General features: G+C 34.8%; 1 protein-coding gene across 2 annotated transcripts in view; it reads left to right on the top strand.

Moving 5' to 3' along the window:
- The window catches only part of LOC145694290 (uncharacterized), a 412113-nt gene extending 392604 nt beyond the window's left edge, over window positions 1–19509 (top strand). For both annotated transcript variants that reach the window (XM_081770386.1, XM_081770381.1), the window contains one exon: window positions 6508–19509. In XM_081770386.1, the coding sequence (XP_081626512.1) occupies window positions 6520–8073 (1554 nt within the window). In that variant the 5' untranslated portion in view covers window positions 6508–6519 and the 3' untranslated portion in view covers window positions 8074–19509. The remainder of the gene's footprint in view (window positions 1–6507) is intronic.
- The last annotated feature ends 1564 nt before the right edge of the window (window positions 19510–21073 follow it).

Here is a 21073-nt window from a genome sequence, read left to right as displayed (position 1 = left end):
AAAGGGAGATGATAAATACTCGGAACACCAGTCATTAGTGACAAATTCATAGCTTTCGGGGTCGTAGAGATAAATAATAACACTCCCAGCGCTATTCAATTCAAGCATAAGCTCTCTTCAGCATAGAGGTTTTTGGAGGCGTGAAAAATAATATGTCCAAAAGTTCGATATTAGTGTCTGATAATGATAGACGTTTGCATATTATTCCATAAGACAGTAATATACTTCACTATTGATTCAAACTGTAGATCCAGGGAAGCAATAGCACATACACACCGGTTGCATAATAACAACCTGCAATTATACAAAGCCATGGAACCAGGAATATATAGAAACTGTCTTGGCCATAACCCTTTAGTATGGTTAGTTGAAACGAACTGAAAAAGTAATAAACATTTTACGGTGATAATTTCTTATTTATTCACCGAATTATAATCGATAATATACTCACAGATAAACTAATTAATACATGTTTCTTCTCAATAGCTCAATCAGTTACTAACAAAATATGCAAACACTTTCCCTCCACTGCAGTGACGAGTCTATAGTTTTCGGGATCGCTAAGCTGAATAGTGAGAGTCCATATGAGATTTGAGCCCAAGTTTAGGTAAGATGGGACATAGTAGCCAGTTCGGGAAATGACAGGGCAACGCAGAAGGCTCTTTGTTGCCCTTCGGTATTTATTTATGTAGTTCATATTGAGAGGAACAACGTCGAAGTTGTTACTATTCGTTATTTATTTATTACACTAATACTGACAGGGCAACACCTTATTTATGTCATTGGTTTCTTTTCCTTCAAATATGATATATTGTATAAACCGTATCCTACCCATGCGAAGAACAGGTATTTGAGCTAGTACACTCTAAAGAGTACATCTTTGTTACGCAACTTCCTTCGTTTTCAGCCGTGAAATTTTTCTCAAAAACAAAGAAAAAATCCTTGTGTTCAAAAACTCCCACGTGATACTAGGACTATTGAATTAAAAAGTAACGTGATTTAATTTATGTCAGATTTTTTTTTTCGAATTCTGGCCAACTTTTCGGCTGAAATATTCCATTATGTGATGGATGGATATTGGTTGCATGAATGTTGCGTATGTAATGTTGATATTTCGTTTTGTATAATGGATGAATTTTGAGCAAGAAAGACGTTGGGTTGTCTGGTGACCCAACGTTCGAAAATCGTTGGAAAATGGATGGTCGAAAAATGGGTGACAAGTCGGACCGATTAGGACCGGACGGTCAACGTTGGTCCAACAATTGAAAAATAGTTGACGTCACCGAAAAATTAACAGTAGGTCACAACTTCTGTGCTACTTGGGATTCATTGTTATCAGTGGTTGAAGTGAGACAGTGTGCGGTGGTATGCCATACCGCCTCTGGTTTTTCAGTGATGAAGGCATACCGCCTCTGGTTATTCAGTGATCAAGACATACCGTCGAGGAAGAGTAGATGCTAAATACCTTTATAAATCCATTTTTATACACAGTAACTGACGAATAATTTTGCAATTAAGTAAATAAATAAATAAATAAAATATTTTTTCTGTAGAAATAATTTCTAAGTTGACAACAACGACATTTTTATCTTTTTCCTACCTTTTGCTTTTAAAATGTGGTGTCTTCAAATAAGTTCAACTAGTGTATATTTTCATGTGTCAAATAGAATTGTTTCTTTCGTATGTATGTGTGTAATCTTGTCTAAATTCATATAAATGTCGTGTTTTGAGCATAAACGGATTTAGGGGTTGCCTGCCGTGGGGCGATTCTTCTTGGGGTTTGAAATACCCCTCAGTCGGCTGGGAGTTAGAAAGTTTTCCCGCAGGAAATTGTTGATATAAAAACTCGATTTTTGAGTAATTGTCTATAATACAAGATAATATTTTTTACTATTTTTTTTTTCAGAAAATTGAAGGCGATGGATCAGTCTCTCCATACCCCCTTCCTCCCCCGTGACTAAGGGAAGCTTTCCAGTGATTTTCAGTCATTATGTAAATAGAAATGCACAATGTTTTAGGTAACATACCCTCATTGTATTTCAATATTTAGATAGCCGGTATGTCGTGTCAAAATCGTAATAAAACATACCGCCTCTGCTTTTTTTCTCCACTTCGAACACTAATCGTTATGAATTTAATTCTAGATTTTCAGTTTAAAAAGCTTCGACAGCAGCTGCTATGTCAAGCAAGTACCAGTGTCACATACGCCAGGTGAAGAAGTTTGCTTTGGATGGCGTGATATTCTCTTACTTAATTAACATAGAAATCAAAAGGTTTCAGTAAAGAGAGAGAGGGAGAGAGAGAGAGAGAAGTTTTGGTACTATTGCTGAGCCTCTTAAAACTAAATTTAAAAGTAATACTCATAACCCGCCATTAGCAGTTTTCTGTCATTATTTGTTTCAGTTACTCCTAAATACTTAGTTTTCATTAGTTCCATGAGTACAGAAAATTCGGTTCCTATCGGACAATTGCTGAAGGTTTTCACCTTACGACTAACTTCGCTGCTACCACCAACCACTAGCACTGCAGGCTATCACCAAACGTCACAATTTTCATTACAACAAACACTGTTGAAGCATAGGCTTGAAAATTCAACCCCTTTCTTCCTTCTATGTTTTCCATAACCGGTGAAGCGATGTCGATATTTCGTGATATTAGTCCAAATGTGCAGAAATCCGTTGGGTTGACGTCAGAGCATTTCATAGTAATGTCATGAAAGAAAATAACATGAACTTCCGCTTAATGATTCATGTTATGATGAAACTCAAGGGAGTGGCTGGACGCTTTGTCCATGTGAATCCACAACTATTTCCTGTTTGCTCCATGACTATCGAGAGATGTCTTTGGCTCATTGGGTCATGATGAATTGCACAAAGTAGACTTCCCGTTCATGTTTTAGTTTATCTTACGTACTTCCAAATTCCCCTGGTAAGCACATTTGGTGACAATTACGATTTCCTACGAGAAACTTTCTCTCTACTGGCAGCAAAATTCGGTACTTCCCTTACGAGAAGTTATCACAGTTAGGAATTGCCCGAATTTTTCCATTGCGTATGAGATAACTGAAGTAGCATTCAATGTGACAACCACCTTTCACTTTGATCATTGCAAGTGTTTTTCTTACAAGTTTATTCCAATTTGTCTTAGGCCCAGTAGACAGAATATTATCAATCCCCGGATATTGTAACTGAAACGAATTTAATTCTGGGCCATGTTACGTTTACCATGTCGTGCTGCAAGGAAAATACAAAATGTGTTAATAATAAAACACCTAAGAAACAAGTAAATACTATACCAGAAGGCCACTCTTAATGTAAAGTGAAAAAAATATATAAAAACATGTATCAAGAATTCGTTCTTTTTTAGCTATAACAGCTCCTGTATAAATACATAAAATCAATTTCTGAAGATATTTACTTTGAAACCCATATAATGTATCTCAGACGAATAGTGAAATTATACACATTCTATTCTATCTTCATGCCCATGCTTGCAATCCGTATAGTATATACATAATGTATTTAAAAATATAACACTGGTCGTTTAATGATTTTACACGGATATTCAATTTGCTCTCCTAAAATCTACTATGCAGGTACAGTACCGTTCCGATACATGTATAGCAAGATATATGTTTTATTGGAAATGTGTTTATTTCGTTTGACACAAAGAAATCACCACCCAATGTTCTAGTTGTTTTGACACAGTATGTTCATTTCCCTTGAAGTGTAATGTAGCAACAAATGCCATTTTATAATCTGGTTCAATCAGAGAGCGCATCTCTCCTAATAAAAAGAAGAGAAAGAGCCAAACGAGATGAGAAACGCAATATCGAATGTGTAACGTATTTACGCTCCAAATATTGATATTGACAAGGACATAATTTTACCTATTGCTGAATCCTTTTTATTGTGCTTAGAACAAAATAATTCATGATTCTGTAACGGTGGAATGAAATTTCAATGTTGCTCCAAAAGCATATTTTTCAAGTTTAATATTTTTATGAATATTCCTGGTAAATATATATATGTATACAGACGCTGACGAAATTAAATTGCTACCTTTTACAGAAGATTTAGATGGAGATTTGATTTTTTTTTTTTTTTTTGACATTGGTAAAACTCAAAAGTATTAGAAATTTCGAACTATGTTTTCCAAATTATAGCCGCAATGTCAGTATGATCTCGGACTTGATTTCTATCAGGGGCACAATATTTTTCGTGTTTAAGCATTCTTAGGTTACTGGAAAGTCACAGTATCTCAACAAGGAGATAGAAAACTCATGTTTAGAACTAAGGGGAATTTTACACGTAAGTGGAATGTAGAGCAATTGGCTTTTAGAATTTATGTTTAAAAGCCAGAAAGAAATAACAGTGATGACAGCTGATCTACTAAACACAGATCATCAAAATCAAAAAGCAAAATTGGCAGCCCGTAGCCCTTCGTCGTGAACTGCAAGGCCAGGGATGGTATTATTATTATTATTATTATTATTATTATTATTATTATTATTATTATTATTATTATTATTATTATTATTATTATTATTATTATTATTATTATTATCTGTAACAATTTTTGATACTGTAAGAGAAAACCGTGTTGTGGGTTTTCTCGGGGTTCTCCCGTTTCCTCCTACTTTCTTCATTCTACAATTTCATTTATTTTCATCATCACCACCATCATCATCATCATCGTCATGATTAGCCTCGGAGCATAATCATGAGGTATTAAAAGAAAAAATGCGAGATGATGCTACTCATAAACCTATATGAAGAAAAATTGAAATTACTTTTATTTTTGAATTCAGTCTTCACAATATGTTGGAAAGTAAGCTTTTAATTCATATAGCACTGACAGAGTTAGGTTTGCAGAAAGCAGTGTGGACAATTTTAGGGAGAGCAATCTGTGGATTAATCAATGAGATCCAGTTTTCGATATTGGAAACACTACGGAAGGAGATTCACATAGAGACTCGGAAATTTATTCCCCGGTAACATTCCTTGTCCAACATTTTGTTTAAATTAGATACTATTAACTATACTTGAGATTTTTTTCGGGGCTACTAACAGCGATTGATCGGTTTCTTTTTACGTCCTTTCTCAACAGAAGTTTTCAGTACAATGCCCACAGTACATATAGAAGTAATTTTCAACGGAATACTCAGTGACGTCACAATTTGCTGCTCCTCTTTACAGTAACTCTCAAGGTGACGTCAGGTAACCTGACTTTAATAAAGACTGGTAACAGTCCAACAAGAATATCGATAGTGTACTTGATGCTTTGGCAAGTCATGGGTACATTACTATGTGAACATTGCAAACACTCGCTTACTCTATTCTCGTACTTCCTACCCACTCATCCATTTCCATTGTGGCACGATGGCTCAGTGGTAGAGCGTTAACCTCTGGTGTATATGGTCCCTGAGTCGATCCCTGGCCCAGTAAGTTTGTGGTGGAGCATTGAGCAGCAACAGCAACAGCAATCAACAAGTAAATCAGATGCTACACACGTTAGTACTCCACCAATCGTTACATTTACGGAACCACAGGGTGATGACTCACAGCGCGGTGCAACGGCTAGATGATCGGCAAGTGAGCGCTCACCCGTTAGTCGCGCTTCTACTCCTTCTAATAAGAGTTATGCACCTTCCAACAAGAGTTTGTGGTGGACAACATCGTGTTCGTGGGTTTTCTTGGGCATCCGTCTGCCTTAGCCTAAAAGGCATAATCGTGGGACATTAAACTGAAAATTTTCATTTTTTAACTTACTATGCTGTTATCTACGTGAACACTGAGACTTTATTGTAAGCATACTTTTCACAGACAAATTGTGTTTTTTTACTGTGGTTACTACATTCAGTGGTTATTTCAAATAATTTCTTACTCCCAGGAGGAGGAGGGGCTTTCATTACATGGTGGATGAAAAGTAATACTTCCAAAATACTGGTAATGTACATTGAGCACAATCGGAGATATGATCCAGAACTGAGGGGATTTCTTACCTACAGAGGATTTTTCCCCGGGCCACCTCTTGAGATCCTCACTGATTACGTTTTGGAGATATTCATTTATACCAGATTTTTTCCTCTATTGCTATAATGACTATAGACAATAAACAATAATCACAATATTATGTAGATAGTAGGCCAAGAAATAATGTAGTCGAACATAAAAAAAATGTGTTTTCGATATGTGTGAACATCCAAATACACTTTATTAAAAAAAACTATTCTTTGACATCGAAATTTGTCTCTATGTACATTTCTTAAATACAACAGGAATAAATAGGAACAATGTTTTTTTAGAATTTATTGAAATATCACATATTTCTTTAAATATTGAATAAATATTCTTACACATGCTACATAGAACGTTACTAATTATGCAATCTTGGAGGTTCTAATATTAGAATTTAATAGCAACGGAATTGTATTAATTTAGAATGTTTTAGTTTGAGTTGGACTAAATTGTTTCTGACATAAACATGCTATTCTTATCTTTGCAGAATCCTAACATAATGAAGAAGTCAGGATATACCCCCGTGCCAACTCAGCCTCCTCCGGAGCCGACGATTGTAGTGGATGAACCAACAGGGCAAAAGGAATCGCCTGCTTCGTCAGACTCAGACAGTCCTGAGCCTCCATTCATGGCATCACTACTATATCCAGGCCGAGAAATACGTAAAAGTTCTCTTCCTACTCCGCAATGCACAACAGGAATCACAGCGAGTCAAATAAGACGTCTTTCCGATCGCGCGACTCCTACTCCCCGAGAAGCAGCATTCTTGGCGACACTTACAAGTGCTCCAGCACCGGGTCGAAGACATTCCGTAACTATTTCTCGGGCTCCACCATCAGTCTTCCCTATTTTCAAAAGCCGCCGCGAATCAATCGCTGGTTTCCCTTCCCGAGGGCCTCCACCACTTCCGCCAAATCGGCAAGGCGCTAGTCCGTCACGAACAGCGCGTCGAGAGTCTATTGCTGCACTTCCTTCATCAAGCAGTAGTTCTATTACAGAACGACGACCGTCGCGCACTACTGACAGTGCCCATTTTAATCTTCAATTGGATATTATGGATGATATCGCAGAGATGAAGGCACGCAAAGTTAGGCTTAAGATTCTGAAGACACCTAGCCGTGAACGGATATGTGAACTTCAACCAATTGATGGTGGCCAATCGTCTCCTGTTAAGTATCAGACAGGAGTTAACCAGAGTGGCAGCACTTTTCTTAGAACTCCCCAAACGGAAGGAAGAAGATTTTCAGATTCTGCAAGTTTAATTCCACCTCAACGTGAATATCGACGCAAAACCTCAGAGCAATTAGGAAACAGCGGAATAGTATGTTCCAACACAGATCTTATTTCATTATTATCGTTAACTCATTCAGCACAAGAGATTAATATTAAAGATAGTCAAGAGCAGCAGAAAGAACAAGCACAACAACAACAGAAAATAACAGCAGAACAAAAGAGAAGTCGTCTTAAAGGTTTCCGTTCAAATAGCTTTGACGTATCAATGCTTCTAGGAACGAGCCAATTACGAGGGCCTGCAAGTTGGTTCGTAAAGCGTCACCAGCCAATCACAAAGAAAGATGACATTGAGCAGCAACAGCAATCAACAAGTAAATCAGATGCTACACCCGTTAGTACTCCACCGATCGTTACATTTACGGAACCACAGGGTGATGACTCACAGCTCGGTGCAACGGCTAGATTATCAGCAAGTGAGCGCTCACCCGTTAGTCGCGCTTCTACTCCTTCTAATAAAAGTTATGCACCTTCCAACAAGAGCTCTCCGGATGCAGAAACCAGTAAAGTAGTATGGGACGGTCGAAGTGGATCTGTAGTTGATGCCCATGCATTGGGCAGTGCAATAGAGGTCTACCTAAGACATCAGGACACACGGCGAAAATCACAGGAAACACTTGCATCAGGTGAAAAATCACCAGCTTCCGGTACAACAGCCCCAAATGCGTCTCCCAGTAAAGGATCGTGGTTTGCAACTGAAGATGATCCTGAATCATGCGATAATTCTCTGTGTTCTACCCTAAAAGACCTGTTCGTGAAATGAACCACGGCCACACTTCGTAGTCTTTTGTATCAGAGCAGTGAGCAAGCCATTCAGCAAGGAGAAAACGTTTAAATAAATAATACCCAGCAGATCGTTCAATTCCCATCAATAGGGAATGAATGTGTGATTTAACGTATGCATGTATGGTTAAGCACGCATGTAAATAGTGTATGTATGATTCAGAAGTAGGTAGAGAAAGTGCAAACTATAGTAATATATACGAACTTTAGTTTTCTCTTCGTAAAAGCGTGTTGTGACAATCCCTTTAATATGAAGCTGTTATTAATACAAGATTCTACCTTGGTGGCTACAGAATGGAAATAGCGAAATTTTATTTACATGTACGATCTTAAAATAATATAGACAATATAAAACACGGAACAGGTAGGAAAATATTTAATATATAAACGCCTCCTCTTAAATGGTAAAAATTTACTATGGCGGATGAATTTATAATTAAAAACATCAAGTTTAATGTTTATACATCTTTATACTCTGCAAGGTGTATTCAAATTGATTTAAACGATTTCAACACCTTATAATACTTTTATTAATTATTCAAATTACTTGTAATTTTACACATAACTACTATAACTGTCCAAGATTTAGTGGTAAAAATTGCAATACAGTAAATAATTTCATCAACTCAAGATCGCCAGACTTAAATCCGTGTTTGTTTTATGAGGGGATATCTCGAAGACGTTGTGGACAAGACTTCTACCTCAAGATACCTGTGAACTACGAGAGCGCATTACTGCTGCAGTGGAGTGTTCATTGAAACACATTGAGACGGTTCTGGGAGGAAATAGATTACCGAATTGATGTGGGTAGGGTAACGAAGGGGGTTGAGCATTTGTGAGTTACTGTACTAAAATTGGATAGTTTTAGTATCTATGTGCAAAATTTTAAAGTAATTTGTACAATAAATGAACATTTATAAGGAGTTGAAATCGTTCAAATCATTTTGAAACACATATTAGAGCTGTTAAATGGATTCATGATAATTCAGAATAATTCTTTGAAATATATAATGTAATATGCTCATAAGAAAATTGAATAATCCCAAGATGACATTACTATTAATTGTTGAACTGAAATATAGCAGTGAATATATAAGGTAAATTATGAAGTTGTTAGCGGTCATCTATGTGCTATATTCAGAAAACCACAAAATGGCTGCTTGGTGAAGCAGCTTAGAGTCTGCAACTAAGCGCTTATGCGTCATTGATATAAAAGAAATGGTTAGTTTTGATTTTATGTTGTATTAATCTAAAAGTGATAGAACAAACCGTTTAAGTGAAATCTCCAAGAACATTTATTACTTTAATTGAACAAACGTAAAGAACCAACTTCAACATATAAATTCTGTGTAAAAATATGTGTTACACATTTGGGCACAAATGCCATTAAATAGATATTGCATTTAGGGCACTGTTATACTTTAAAAGACGGAACACCTACATTTTCTTCCATGAAGGTTTTGTTCTTTACCGATAGGTGCGATAATGATGTATCAAACCATAACCTATTTCTTACTGGGTTAGAGCAACGCTTTCGAAGAAACGGTGATGATCAGTATTATTAAAACATCATGATGTAGAGAACAGAAAACATACTTTCTTATCTGACGAAAATCAGAGACACGTTAATAGATAAGGTTTCTTAATTATCCAACGTAAGAGTGGATCGAAGAAAGAATTGAAGCATTTCACTAAATAACGTTGTAAGGTACGTTTCAATGAATTCGAGAAAAACGAAGAATACCTTAGTATGTTTCGAGATAAGATTACTGCTCCGCTCAGAAACCAGTTTTCGAGCATACTAGTGACATCCCTTGGGCAAAAGAATAAATAAGTCTTTCAGTATTCGCCAGTCATATTCCACTGATAACTCAGCACATTCCAAAATGTGCCATGCAACATTATTCGGTGGAAGGGTTCAATGTACCATTACTAAGGAACGTGTTCAACAGTTGGTCACCAGTTGAAAAACAAACATTTATTTTAAGATTTTCGTGGTATACATTGTTATGTAAAAGAAGTTTCATGAATAATTAGTCTACAAGTTTTTGATGCATGTATTTCAAACATCAAGTAACCTGTTTTGTGCAATTTAGACTGATCACACTGAACCATCAAGGTAGAATCTCCAAAACAATTATCAAGAGACCGGGTTTTCAATACTAGATGTACAGTAGTGATGGTGAGAAAATAGTTATTGAAATATCGGTATATTTTTACGAACATTGAGCAAAGACTTTTTCTAAATATTTTGTATTGCATTCTAGGATTCTTCCACATTAAATCTGTTCATGAATCACGTAAAATTTCAAAAATAGATAGACATGGACTGTATTTACAGAATAAATAACTATGAAACAATACTTATGAATGACAAAGATATTTCTTTTACTCACAAATTCTCGATCAGTTTTAATGTGAGATGAATTGTAGAAATCAGGGTTTTGAATAATCTGTTATAGTATCATGGCCTAATTCTATTTAAAACATAATATGAGTATAGTATAACACTACTAAAGTACTAATAAAATGTGCAAATTGCGCAATATCACATTCAACACTACAACATCCTTCTCTCAAATTAAGTATTTTTTAAAAGAATATTATCATAATATATAAGCAAATAGCTAATTTTGGTACTATGTGATGAATCTTCCATAAAGAAAGTTAAGATAATGAAATTTACTAATTTTGTTGATAGTGTTGATACTTGAAAATAACTGGATTACAAATACTGCATGTTATGTATAAAATCAAAGTTCAGACAAAACATATTTCTTTTTCTGAAGAAAAAGTGTTCAATATATGGCAGAAAAAATTAAGGGTAACAATTTACTAGTGTAAATGACGTATTACAATATACTTGTGGTGTAAATCTTTTCTTTTTACATTTACATTAAATGTATACATTTTATACATTTGCTTCTTTATTTCTTTGGATCAGAGTGTTATGATTTTAAAATACATTTCCAGTAGATTGACAAAACAAATGGAGAATTGACTTAAACACTCTTTATATATTGACTTAACCACTCTTTACATCAAGAGCGTTTGAGATCAATAAATTACAGATTTGTACACATATTACAGTGGCCACAAAGTTGGAATACCATCTTTGTTTCCATTCCTACTGTATGGTGGTTGTTATTGAAGCGTCGCCGTAGATAATGCTACTTTAAATCGATTGTTTGCCTTTCATTTTCTTTTACCTTTCATTGTCGCTAATATGTTTTCGTTTCCGATAGGTCATTTGTCCAGATCATCGGTGTGGAGTGCACCATTGTCATAGTACAGCTGAATTCTGTGTCATGTCTTGGCAAATGTTTAGTAAAAATATACCTGGTTGGTTTCCAATCGTTCATGAAAATACGCGTATGAATTTTCCTGTACCCAAAATACGAGATTGCATGAATGCGCGCCCCGATATAGCACATTCATCTGGAACATGAAATTATCATGGGGACAATTCGTTCTGTGTGCTGCGAGAAGCCTAGCATAAGCTGCTTTACGGGCACTCATATCAGCATCTATGGCAAGGACGGTATAGCTTCACTTTCAATAAAATGGCATGTCTCTCTTCATGATCGAAGGAGGAATACCAAGTTCTGTTGATCGTTTATGCATGGATTTCATAAGATAATTTAGCGCAAATATCTCAACACTGTGACATGTTTCACTTCTAGTTGACCAGGATATGCCCACTTTGTGACCACCATGTACTAGAATTAAGTGTTGTTTTCATTTATTTGCAGATCTTAAATTCCGACATGAAAGCACAAAGAGAAGAGTTGAAACAGAACAAAGTAAAGATCCTTAATAGCATTTTCACCAATATTCGATAGGGCTATATCGGTTAGCAATGATGTCGAAACTGATCACATTGTACAGAATGAGTATAAAAATGAATCATACAGATGTGTTGGCTTTCTTAGAAGTTTGTTTTGTACATTACAACTTGCTGTTTGAAGTACATTAACTTTAGACTGCTCTCAGGTGAATATGAGAAGCAAAATATAGATTTGTAAGACCCTGATATTTCAGATGACGAAATCGGGTCCTGGAAACAATCAAAGATAGTGTATTACATCCTAAATCTAGTGAAATTGTAGTGGTGTACTTACATTTTCACTTTTTATCATGTAAGAGTTTAGATCATGTCAATTTATATGATATATTCAATCTGTATTAGTGACCTGATAACTTAATAACGAATGTCAAATTTTCGGTACCATTACATGAAAACCCGGGCTCTAGATTAATATTAATTGTAAAGAAAATGCAATATTATCGTTGAGACATAAGTTTATTCAGGTTGTTTTAAGAGTGAAGAAAATAATTTTAAAAAAAATGATTCGCCTTTATGTATTGTTGTTACCATATCTTATATGAATATCATTAAAATGTTATATCAAGAAATTAAGAGCGTGACAATGCTCGTACAAATCTCTCTCTCTTTTTGTATAACCTTTAAATATATACTTTCTACTTTCCACTTACAATGTAATATTTTATCTTCTCTATTGACTAAATTAATAGACAACTCTATTTAATTAGTGGAAAATGTGATTTTAATTTATCAAATGTAAATACTCACATGCTTCTTCTTATAATACTATGAGTAGTTACTGGTATTATTAGTTATTTTCTATACCTCTTACAGTAAGTTATTCACTATACTACAACATATATCTTTTCCGCTAAACTGATATGACCTCTTTTAAATATTTTCCCTTTTGCGCTTTCTTAGGGATCTAAGTGTTGTTAGCATATTGAAAACTATATTATTGTTCATTATAGAGAGAACAAGATGGTAATCTACAGTACTGTGAAGAGCGCAGAAAAGTATCCGATGTGATGTATATTAATTTCTAATCTAAACTTCCCGGTAGAGCAAAAAGGCCGACTATAAAGAACGTAAAGTGTCATGTATAGACTCTTAGGAGATCGCAACACCCATTGTTGTGAGTTTTAATATTAAAGGAGGGCATTTGCAGCTTTCACTCCATATTTCCAGGGAAAGGCTATGAGACAGAAGGAAAATGAGTGAAACGCTAAGAGATAGGAGACTATGAAGCCCCCTCTACCAATTTATCACTTACAATTAAATATTAGTAGAGGTACAGTATTTAAGAATACATTTTGGAGCGTGGGAGGCTTTGTAGGTTCAATATAGCATACGAAGAATGAAATTAAGTGGATTCATGTAAAGGAAGAAGTTTGAATTTGAAGTTGAAAGAATATTTTTTATAAAATATCTAAGCAATGCTGCCCTGCAGGTACAATATAATAAGCTTCTGCTTGGCTCTCAATCAAGATCGAAAAAACGTCAGTTTCATTACATCAACTAATATGATGCGACAATTCAAATATTACATATTTCATCATTCCATCAACAAACTTTTCTCTATGATATTCTTTTTCTTGTTACAGGTAACGAATTCCAATACTAGAACAAAATAACAGTTACTTATACTTAATATTGTGTGAAAATAATTGGTCTTAGTGGTAAAATTATGCATACTACATGTCGACGCACATTTAAATTAAAAATGAGATGTTTCATTATAATGTTAGTTGCAACTAGAGGATAATTATAATGCATCTCGTGCAGATTTGTTGTACCTGATTAGGCTCAATCATAACAGGATCCATACCCCTGAAAGATTAGTCACATATTTTCTCATTAGATGGTGGTATAATCAGACCAATTACAAGTGACAATAGTTGTTACATCAATTACAAAATGGCATCTAGGTAGATTCTGTACTATCAGCCTCATGATGAAAAGTATACTGTGTTAAAAATGAATCTTCGGTTTACGAGGTGACCTTTAGTTGCGAATAATGATTTTCGTTAAACTATTGTGACCAATAATATGGATGTATTAAGATATCCACATATCATGTTGGAAGAAAAATGTTGTGGGATTGAAATCGTTCATCGAATGTTCATTTATCCTGGAACGAAATAATAAGTTGATAACATTATGTTGTTATTCGAATTATATTAATGTCTGTACACATCCGAAATATTGTTATACGTTGGATTTTTATGGTGGATTATTATGGTAATCGTCGTAGATAGTAGGCAGTGGAGAATTATCAGAAAGGATGCTGCATTTTAGGAAACATCGTGGAGTGGTCATGGATTGAAAGACATCATTATGGGTACTCTGCAATTATTGGCAGGTCACTTGGCGTAACTGAAAAGCTTCCATGCCCCACAGTCTTCATCTAACCTCTTCGTCTTCATGAACGATTTTTCTGTCTTAATGTTGTACATCAAATGTAGCCTCGTTCGCAATCTCCTTCTCTTTCCTGCCACCATACCCTCAAACACGTCCCTATGATACAGTTCCTTCTTAGCCAGTGTTCCTCTCCTTCTTTTTAATAATATCTAAAATTGTTCTTTTCTCCCACACCATTTCTAACACCCTCTCATTCATTTTTCAGCTCGACCCAGCTAATACTCTACATTCTTCTCCAGATCTATATTTCGAAGGCTTCCAATTTTTTTTATCACTTTTGCGTAATGTCCACTTTTCTGCCCCATGCAGTACAATACTTCACAGAAACCATTTTATGAGTCTTATTCTCATTTCTTTTTCAAGAACCCACACATTAAACTTTTCTTCCACCTGAAGGTTTCTTTTGCCATTCGTATGCTTGTTTTCATTTCATGTTCGCACTTCACATCATCATTAATAATACTTATCCAGTTATCGAAACCCAATCACCTGCTCTATTTTCTCCTTTCCTATTTCTATATTTGACACTGACCGTTTCGTTCCAATTACTATATCTTTTATTTATCCAATTACTATATTTCTAATATTTATTTTCATGTCATTTTCACAGCTCTTCCTCAAGTTTTCTAACATCTTATTGATTTTCTTTTCAGATTCTACTAAAAGCACCATGGCATCTGCAAACCGTATATACCTAATCATCCTACCTCCTATCGAAATGCCGTCTTCATTAAGTATGCTCTTTTTTACAATCTCTTCCAAATACATTTTAAATAGTGTTGGCGAAAGACAACATTCCTGTCGAATTCCCCTTCCAATTTCAGTCTACCATTTCTTCTCTTATTTACTAGTTGGTTCATATATAAGTTTGTTATGAGTCTTCGATATTTCAGTTCCAAGCCAACGTTCTTTAGAACTCCCAAAAGCAGTTTAAAATTTACACTTTCAAAAGTTTTCTAGATCAATAAATAAACAAACACCTCTTTCCCTTTTTCTATAAACATTCCACTGATTACTTTTAATAACTCAAATACATGTCTTGTGCCCTTACCTCTCCTGAAATCGAATTTTTCCTTCTCAACTTTCTCATTTGCAGAGACATAATAATTATTTCTTACTCTTGTCTCCCATATTCTTAATGAATTCGATTGGTACATTATCTATTCCAGTTGTCGTTTCATTCCTAATCTCGGATAGAGCTTTTTCAAACTCATCCCGAAGAATACTAAATCCTTTATCATCATTGGTACTTCATTTTCTGACAACATCTAGGTTACACGGTTTATTCCTACTCTGATATAAGTCCTGAAAATATTCTTTTCATCTTCCTAAGACTTCACTTGCTTGATTGATTAAATTCCCATTCTTATTTTCTACTGTCATCGTATTACTCCCTTATCCTAATTCTTCTATGTCTTCACTTTTTCTTTTGTAAAACTCTTCCCTTACTCTGTCTGCTTACCTTCGCAACTCGTTGTTTAACTTCCTGTACATCTTTCTGCTCTCTTTTGTATCAGCCTGTTTTCACATCCTCCTTTCCCTCCTATTCTGTAACATGTTCTGTATGATTTTTTAGCGTCTTCTATTCACTGTAACCTACTACTTTTGCAGCCTGCCGTATGCAAAGTTTAATATGCTACCACAAACTCTTACTACCTGCTCGTATCCTTTCCTTTCTGAGTATTATTCTTTGGATTTTTCAACTAAAAGGTTTCTTCCATCTCTAGCTTTTCAGTATTCAACATCTTGTTGTCTACTTTTCTTCTGCCTTCATTTTTCTATTGAATATTCACTTCGGTCACACAAGGTTATGATCAGAGAAAATATTGGCCCCAGGAAGTGACTTGGTGTTTTTCAAGCTATTCCGATACCTGTCGTGAATTATAACATAGCCTATTTGATATCTTCTGCTATCTATTGAGGATTTCCACGTATATCTTCTCTTGTGCTGATTGAATCAAGTGTTCCCCAGTACTAGTGAATTTTGCCTGCACAATCTGACCAGTTCCTCTCCCTCTAATTTCTTTCGCATAAACCATGTTTCCTATGACACCACCTTCGTTTTCTTTTCCCACAGCTGTATTGAAATTTCCCATTAAAATTACGCATACACTCCTCTTCTCCCTGCTTATAATTTCTTCTATTTTCTCATAATTTTCTTCTACTTCTTCAGATGTATGCGAAGTGGTCGGGGCATATATCTGTATCATCACTAGATCCTTCTTTTACTTCCTTACATCTTAATATCATATATCTATCATCAACAAATTCTACTTTTACTACCTTCTCTTTTAAGCGTTTCTCAAGAATTATTCCTACACCTTTATGACTGCTCTTTTCATTACATTACCTGAGTAAAATATTGTATATCTTCACTTTGCAACTCACAATTTGCTTCCCATCTAACTTCACAAACTTCTAACAAACCTAGATTATTTTGTTACGTTTGTTCGTTAAAATTATCTAATATCAATCTCTCTAACATGGTACGTACGTCTCGTGTCCATATCCTTTGCTTTCGCTTCTCTTCCTTTCTCTAGTTATCTTGTGAAGAATACCAATTATTAGTAAATAATAAGATATGGATATCAATGAAAGATTAATCTGACATTTGTATTATGTCTTCTGAGTTATGAAGCGTAGTTAATGTTGTTTATGCTATTATATTGCTTACTGTGCACAGCGGGAGAGTCGCTTTGGGCAAAGAATTAAACTTTATCTTTTGGTGGCGCCTATTCCTCTCTTCATATCCGAAAAAGTAGTTTATTACAACTTCCGTGTGTTGAGAACTCTGTTAATTGAAATTTATGGCTGAAGCAAACGAAAGCTCTAGTATGTTTTTCATTGAATTAGGATACAAACGTAGCCATAATAAAGCCGTTAGTCGCAGTGGCTAGTTAATGGATCATCTACAACCCAGAACAATGTAGGACATATCATGTTGTAACTGGACAAACTGATGTCGAGATCTCAAAACCAACTCTGCGCCGAAGGAAATTCTCTTTATTATTAATATCTAGAAGACTTATTTTAACTTTTGGATCATGGCTAAGTTATCATTATTATAATATTCTGCTTGAACATACACGATCTGTTCAGGTAGAAGCTATTTCTTTCGAAGAAAACACGTTCAACTACACTTAATCCTCTAAAAATACCTTGAATAAATTGTAAGTTTTCGAAGTACAGGGAACACCATACAAGAAAAGGAGTTGCATAACAGAAGCTAGAAGCTTTTATCACATATCTCTCGACAAATTGAAATTGTATAGTAGAAGTAGTAAACCGCTATCTGAAGTTTATTAGAATCATGCAAGTGAGACATAAAAGTATATAATTTTATTACGTACGTACTATACGTATATACTGTACATAGAATAACTGTTGAACGATAATTATATTTTGAGTTTTGTCTTTTTGCAACAGGTAGCTAGAGCGGTTCATTAATGTAGTATATCTGTTAACTTCTTCACGGTTGACAGTATATTTAACTGTAGTTATCTACATATATCCCATTTTTTACTATTGAAACAAAAGTAGTATAAATACACATCATGTCGCTAAATGGCAGCAGAACATCTTCCACCGATTGACATCTACCGGATGAAATTGAAACTTCTAGCACTTGATTTTCTTTATCATCTACCAGAGTTCATTTTTCTTTTTGCACCTATTCAAGGGAACTAAATGAATATGCATGACAGTTTTATACGAAGTACGGGGTACTCTCATGTTTCCCTAATATTAAGAGCCACAAGAACGCAGTAGGTAAGGCGTCTACCTATTAAGTGGACGATCAGAGTTCGATTCCTGAAGAGCCGGGAAGTTTTCTTGTTATACTTTTGTTCCAATGCGGCTCTGATGTTCACTCAGCCTTTTTGAATTGGGTACCTACGGTGATCTGGGGAAGTATAGGAACCGGATTATATCACCTTCATGAAGATCGAGGTCAAGAAAGTATGGAATATTTGTCTCCTCATCGGCCCTTGGGTTTTCATTGCCTATCCCGAAACAAGGGCGACCATTACTTTTTATATATTTTCCAGAAGCCGTAGAGTTTGATGATTATAGTAGTTTTTTGTGCATTGATCACCATCAGGTATACTGTACACAAATATGAATGTTTAGGCAAATTTTCTGCAACTCTGCTAACTCAAAATCACAAGTTACCAATTCAAATGAACATTACTAAAGGTAGAGACATACCGAAATAATCATAAGGAGCGACTAATGGGTAACTTCGGCCCTTGTCTTTCTATGAGTGGTCTTCCGTTTGACAAGGTTCAATGTTTTCTCTATAATGTACCAGTAATGATTAGCTATTCTGACCAAAAGATTCACAAGTCGAAGGGTCGCAGGTTCGATCCTAGCCAGTGTAAATACATAGTACACCCATCTTCTCCATGGATTTTCTTACGATTACTCAGTTGCTACAACATCTCATTTATTATTTATGTTTACTATGAATCTCACTTATCCTAAGGTGCTTACAATGTTTTGAACTGAAGAATAAATTTTATTTCCCTTTCAGAAAACACTCTTGAAAGTATCAGGCTATTAGTTTTAAGTACATGTTTTAAACAACAATTTATTAATTTTTAAATTAGTGTATCACTTTTAAAGGTATTGAATATTTGTAGTCACCTACTCCAGATACTGACCTGATACAGACGCATGTGTGTGCTCTTATATATTCGTAAGAGAAACAGTATCCTCTTGCTATTAACATGCCTTATCCTTAAACGTTTAATTTAACATACCTTTACTACCAATAAAGTGCCTTTGTACGAGCATTGAATCACGTTTGTAGTTTGAAAAAGCAAATTCTAATTGTGTTGTCTTTACTAAGAAATGTTTAAATCAAAGTTGACTCAGTGAATAATAATAATAATAATAATAATAATAATAATAATAAAGATATTTTAAGTCTGTGTTTTGTACAGCATTTTAGCTCTTTATTCCTATTGAAAACAAATTTAAGACTGTGTACATATTGGATATACGTTGTTCACATCTCATATCTGTTGTTCTTAGTGACTGAGAAGTATGTACAAAAAAAGATATAACAGAAGATTTTTAATGTTTTGTGTTGAAGTTTATTTTTAAAAAGAAATAAACATGTGTACATTGTAATTGTGAGTTGTTCTTCTTAATGTATGACTTTTACGAGTTATACAAGGGTACCTGTTCCTCCTAATTCATCGTTTAGAAGAGTCCTTCTTGATCCCTTCTCCGGATAAAAAGAAGAAAACACTATTTGGGTAGTCCCATGCCAAAACGGACTAATTATATTTGTGTGACGTCTTGTGAACCGAGAATTTTATCATGCCAGAATGAACGAACTTTGTAGTTTATTTAGTTTCCCAATTGATGAAGTGATTTGTTATGATGAGTGGGTTCTATGGCGAGTGATGAACTTTTCAGTTGTCAACACAAATGTCACTTTATTTCAATTGTATCGAAAATGTAGTTAGTCCGTTTTGGCATGGATCACCCATTTGTTTTAAACGTATTCAATGGTTTTGATTTGTAGTATATTTTCCTGAGTATAATCTTGTTTGAAATATTATTTTCTTGTAAAAAATATAAGTTTCATAATTCTCTTAAATTATAAAGTTTCTACCTAGTTTATAATAGGTTTCAAATATTTTTTCTAGATCCCCTAATATTTTAATTACTTTTTGTCGCGATTGCTTTCCCCTCCTTTTGGCACTATTTTTACTTGAAATTGTTGCAACTTAATTTTATATTTGCACAATAAGTTTACGTACTTTTCGGGACATATTTTTCATCCGTATGTTAGTAAAATAGTTGGTATATCAACTTGTTATCAACTATATACAACTAACTGGATTAGTTTACATATCAATGGAAAAGCGTTGGACAATGGAAATCTTATCGAAAGTCTCTTGTCGCTGTAGCTTCACCTAGTTCGACTAGGCGAAAGGACTAGCAGCTGATTTCGGGCAGAGCACCGTAACATAGAAACACAAGTCAAATGTGAGAACAAGATTGCCATGTCACTCACTACTTTTACGAATAAAAGTATCCCATGATTATGGGATTATGGACTTTGTGTTTTTACGTATGATTTTGCCTTGACATGTTCGTGTTCAAGATGACTTAAAAAATCAATTCTATACGTATATCTTTTACATACCCATGTCCTTTTCACTAACGCTTTGCCGTAATGCATGGTTTCAACCTTAAGAACTTGGATCGGATAAGGACAAGGTTATTATTTGGACAAATTGTAATGAAGAGTGAAGTGTGAGAAAGATGAACAAACAAAGAATGCTGAGATTTTTGTTTTGTTATTTTGTTAAGTATATTTTAATTTGTGGTGACGAAGGACCTAGATTCTGAATACGTGGTGGGGAAGTCTCTATAGCCTAAATGGTATCATAGTGTCTATCTTGACATGATAACTACCATACACAATCACTAACCAGATTAGCAAGTATAAAGCAAGAATGGTGGTGTTACATTCTTGATTGCAATCATTACCAGGAGAAGAATTCTAGTAATTTTTTAAACATATGCTTTCTGCCGATGGCAGAACTTTTTTTTTGTCTTTGTGCGATGAGCTTTCGTAAGTCAAAAATTTTCTGCAGAAGAAACACTTGTGATTGTTAAAAATACATTTTACGCGACGTAAAAAACAGTTCAAACTATATTTTTGAGAGTCGTTCGTGCACTAAACACATGTACACATAACAGGCATGTTTTTATA

Source organism: Thermobia domestica, chromosome 1 (assembly GCF_964235325.1).
Source record: "Thermobia domestica chromosome 1, izTheDome1.hap1.1, whole genome shotgun sequence".
Lineage (NCBI taxonomy): Eukaryota > Metazoa > Arthropoda > Insecta > Zygentoma > Lepismatidae > Thermobia > Thermobia domestica.
This window is presented reverse-complemented; position numbering and strand designations above follow the sequence as displayed.